This window comes from Myodes glareolus, chromosome 9, assembly GCF_982192425.1.
Source record: "Myodes glareolus chromosome 9, mMyoGla1.1, whole genome shotgun sequence".
Lineage (NCBI taxonomy): Eukaryota > Metazoa > Chordata > Mammalia > Rodentia > Cricetidae > Myodes > Myodes glareolus.
Window position 1 is genome coordinate 73,580,931 of NC_142034.1, and position 2,875 is coordinate 73,583,805.

A 2,875-nucleotide genomic window follows, 5' to 3' on the forward strand; every position below is an offset into this window, starting at 1 on the left:
GCAGTGAAGAAACCATACTGCACAGATGATCATTCTATAATTAACAGCTCACGGTTGCTCAGACCCAGGCAAACTCACCTAAGTCAGTCACCAGGATGATTGAAGCCTTTGCAACTCTGAATAGGGTCAACTATAAAGCTTACTTTCAGAGAAGTTTCCTAGTTCATCGTGGGAGCCTTGCCTTAGACAGTTGCCAGACCTTTCTCCCCCAAAATAATTTTAAATAGTCTAAACTTCAAATGTTCTTGCTATAAAGTGACTGCTTTGAAACCAAGCCTTTAAATACATAACAGATTACAGGTTTAGGAGACAATGATCTCTTGTCAACTTCAGATTTAAAAGGGTGACCCTGACCACATAGCCCTAATCCCAGGAGTCATCCCAATGAGCTGTAGGCTTAGCTACATGGGTTTCTCTGTAAAGATGAACAAATTCATGATGTCCAGGAATTCTCCCAGTTTTAAATTTTTCAAAAATTAAGATCTAAGCCTTATCTTCCTCAAGGCTCCTTTGATGTCACGGTTCCTCAGGCTATAGATGAAGGGGTTGACCATGGGTGTCACCACTGTGAAGATAACAGTGGCCACTGTGTCCTGTACTGTGTAGGTGGATGAAGGGTGCATATAAATACCCAGGATTGACCCATAGAAAAGGGAGACCACAGTGAGATGAGAGCCACATGTAGACAGGGCTTTCCTTATTCCATGGGCAGACTGTAGCTTAAGAACCTTAGAGAAGATGTAGGCATAGGAAACAATAATGCATGTAAATGGTGTCAGGAATACCAGTCCACCCACGGTAAAGACCATCAGGTCATTAATAAAGGTGTCAGAACAAGACAGCTTCAGGATTGGGTACGGGTCACAGAAGAAGTGGTGCACTGCATTGTGGGAACAGAAGGTGAGTCGAACCAGGAGGAGAGTGTGCAAGAGAGCATGCAGGTTTGTGATGACCCATGATATGGCCACCAGGAAGACACAGAGTCTGGGGCTCATCATCAGGGTGTAGTGGAGTGGGTGACAAATGGCCACATAGCGGTCATAGGCCATCACACTCAGGAGGAAGCCGTCCATGTTGCTGAAGGCTATGAAGAAATAGATCTGGATCATACACTCTGTGTAAGAGATGGACTTGCTTCCCAACACATGGTTCACCAGAGCCTTGGGGACAGTGACTGATGGAGCACTAATGTCAACACTGGAGAGGTTGGCCAAGAAGAAGTACATGGGTGTGTGGAGACGAGGGTCACAGCTGATGGCCAGAATGATAAGGAGGTTCCCAGAGATGGTGACCAAGTACATCCACAAAAACATCCCAAACACAATCTCTTCCTTCTCTAATTGTCCAGTGAGTCCCAGGAGGAGGAATTCTGTGACGATTGTCTGATTGTCCCCATCCATGTCTGTGGAAAACAGTCAGATCATTTGCTAACATTTGAGCAAAAACATCATTTGGAGCAGTTTAGTGATAGGCTGAGAAAGAACTAAAGCTGTAGTTTTGTAAACTACTCCTTTTGGCTTGTTCCAAACTTATTTGCTTTCTTTCACAATATTTAAACTTATGTAATGATTGAAGGAATATAATTCATCTTATGGATAAAGAAACCTATAGGAAGTCGGGCGGTAATAGTGCACACCTTTAATCCCAGTACTTAGGAGGCAGAGACAGGTGGATCTCTGTCAGTTCGAGGTCAGCCTGGTCTACAAGAGCTAGTTCCTGGACAGACACCAAAGCTGTCCAGAGAACAAAGCTACAGAGAAACCTTGTCTCAAAAAAAAAAAAAAAAAAAAAAAACCAAACCAAACCGAACCACAACAAAACAAAAAACCTGTAGGAGTAGTCATGTAATTAATCAATTGCTTATTAGAAAGAACTCAAGACAATGTAATTTTCTTGTAATTTTCCATTTAAATACAAACACACACACACACACACACACACACACACACACACACATATATATATACACACATATATATATAGCGTGTTTGCACAAGCTATTTGTTTTTTGAGACAAGATATTGCTACTACACCCAGGCTGGACTTGATATCATGAACTCAAGCTACCCTCCCATATTGGGCTACTCAGCACAGGGAACTATGGGTTTAAGAGCCCATCTGGCTACCTTTATGCTGCATTTCATACAGCTGCCATTTGTTGACAGTTTAACTACATGACAAACTGTTTATTAAATGCTGTCCTACAGATGTGCAGTTTGTATTTGAGGCTCTGCTAGTCTCAGAATTTGGGCTTTCCTTGGCTTTGGTCGGTCTGTCTAGTGGTTTTCAACTCTCAGCATTTTATCTGCCACAAAGCTGTTTAACCCCAGTTCACCGCTGTTGGTCTACCACTCCAGCTCTGTGCGAGCTCCTCTCACTTCCTACATCCCAAGAGGAGCAGGTACAACTGCAGGAATTATTTTTTAAGGATTTATTTTATTTGTTTTTAATTATGTGTGTCTCTGTGTGAGTGTGTACAAGTGAGTGTACATGCCTATGGAGTCAGGAGAGGGCGTTGGATCTCCTGGTTTGCTGTGAGCCAACTAACATAAGTGCTGGGAGAACTGAACTCAGGTCCTCATCAAGAGCAGGGGATGCTTTTAACCACTGAGCCATCGCTACAGCCCCTGGGTTATTCCTGTCTGGAGGAAATAGAGTTACTGATTGGCAAAGAGAAAATGTATGCAGTGTAATTAAAAGATACTCCCCACAGAAGAAACATCCAGAGGCAGGGGTCAGGTAAAATAAGACTACAGTGTCCTTGAGAGAATTACTGGTGTTTCAGCAGGGAAGGAGGAGAAGCATTTTCCTCTAGAGAACAAAAGAGTTGGAAGGAGAATAAGAAAGAAACAACAGGGAGAAGCATAGGTGCCTG

General features: G+C 43.0%; 1 protein-coding gene across 1 annotated transcript; it reads right to left on the reverse strand.

Annotated features, from left to right (window-relative positions):
• Positions 1-476: 476 nt before the first annotated feature.
• On the reverse strand, positions 477-1,400 carry LOC146892905 (olfactory receptor 1f45-like). The gene has a single exon (XM_085694316.2). The coding sequence runs from the start codon at positions 1,398-1,400 to the stop codon at positions 477-479; it is 924 nt and encodes a 307-aa protein (XP_085550442.1).
• Positions 1,401-2,875: the final 1,475 nt, after the last annotated feature.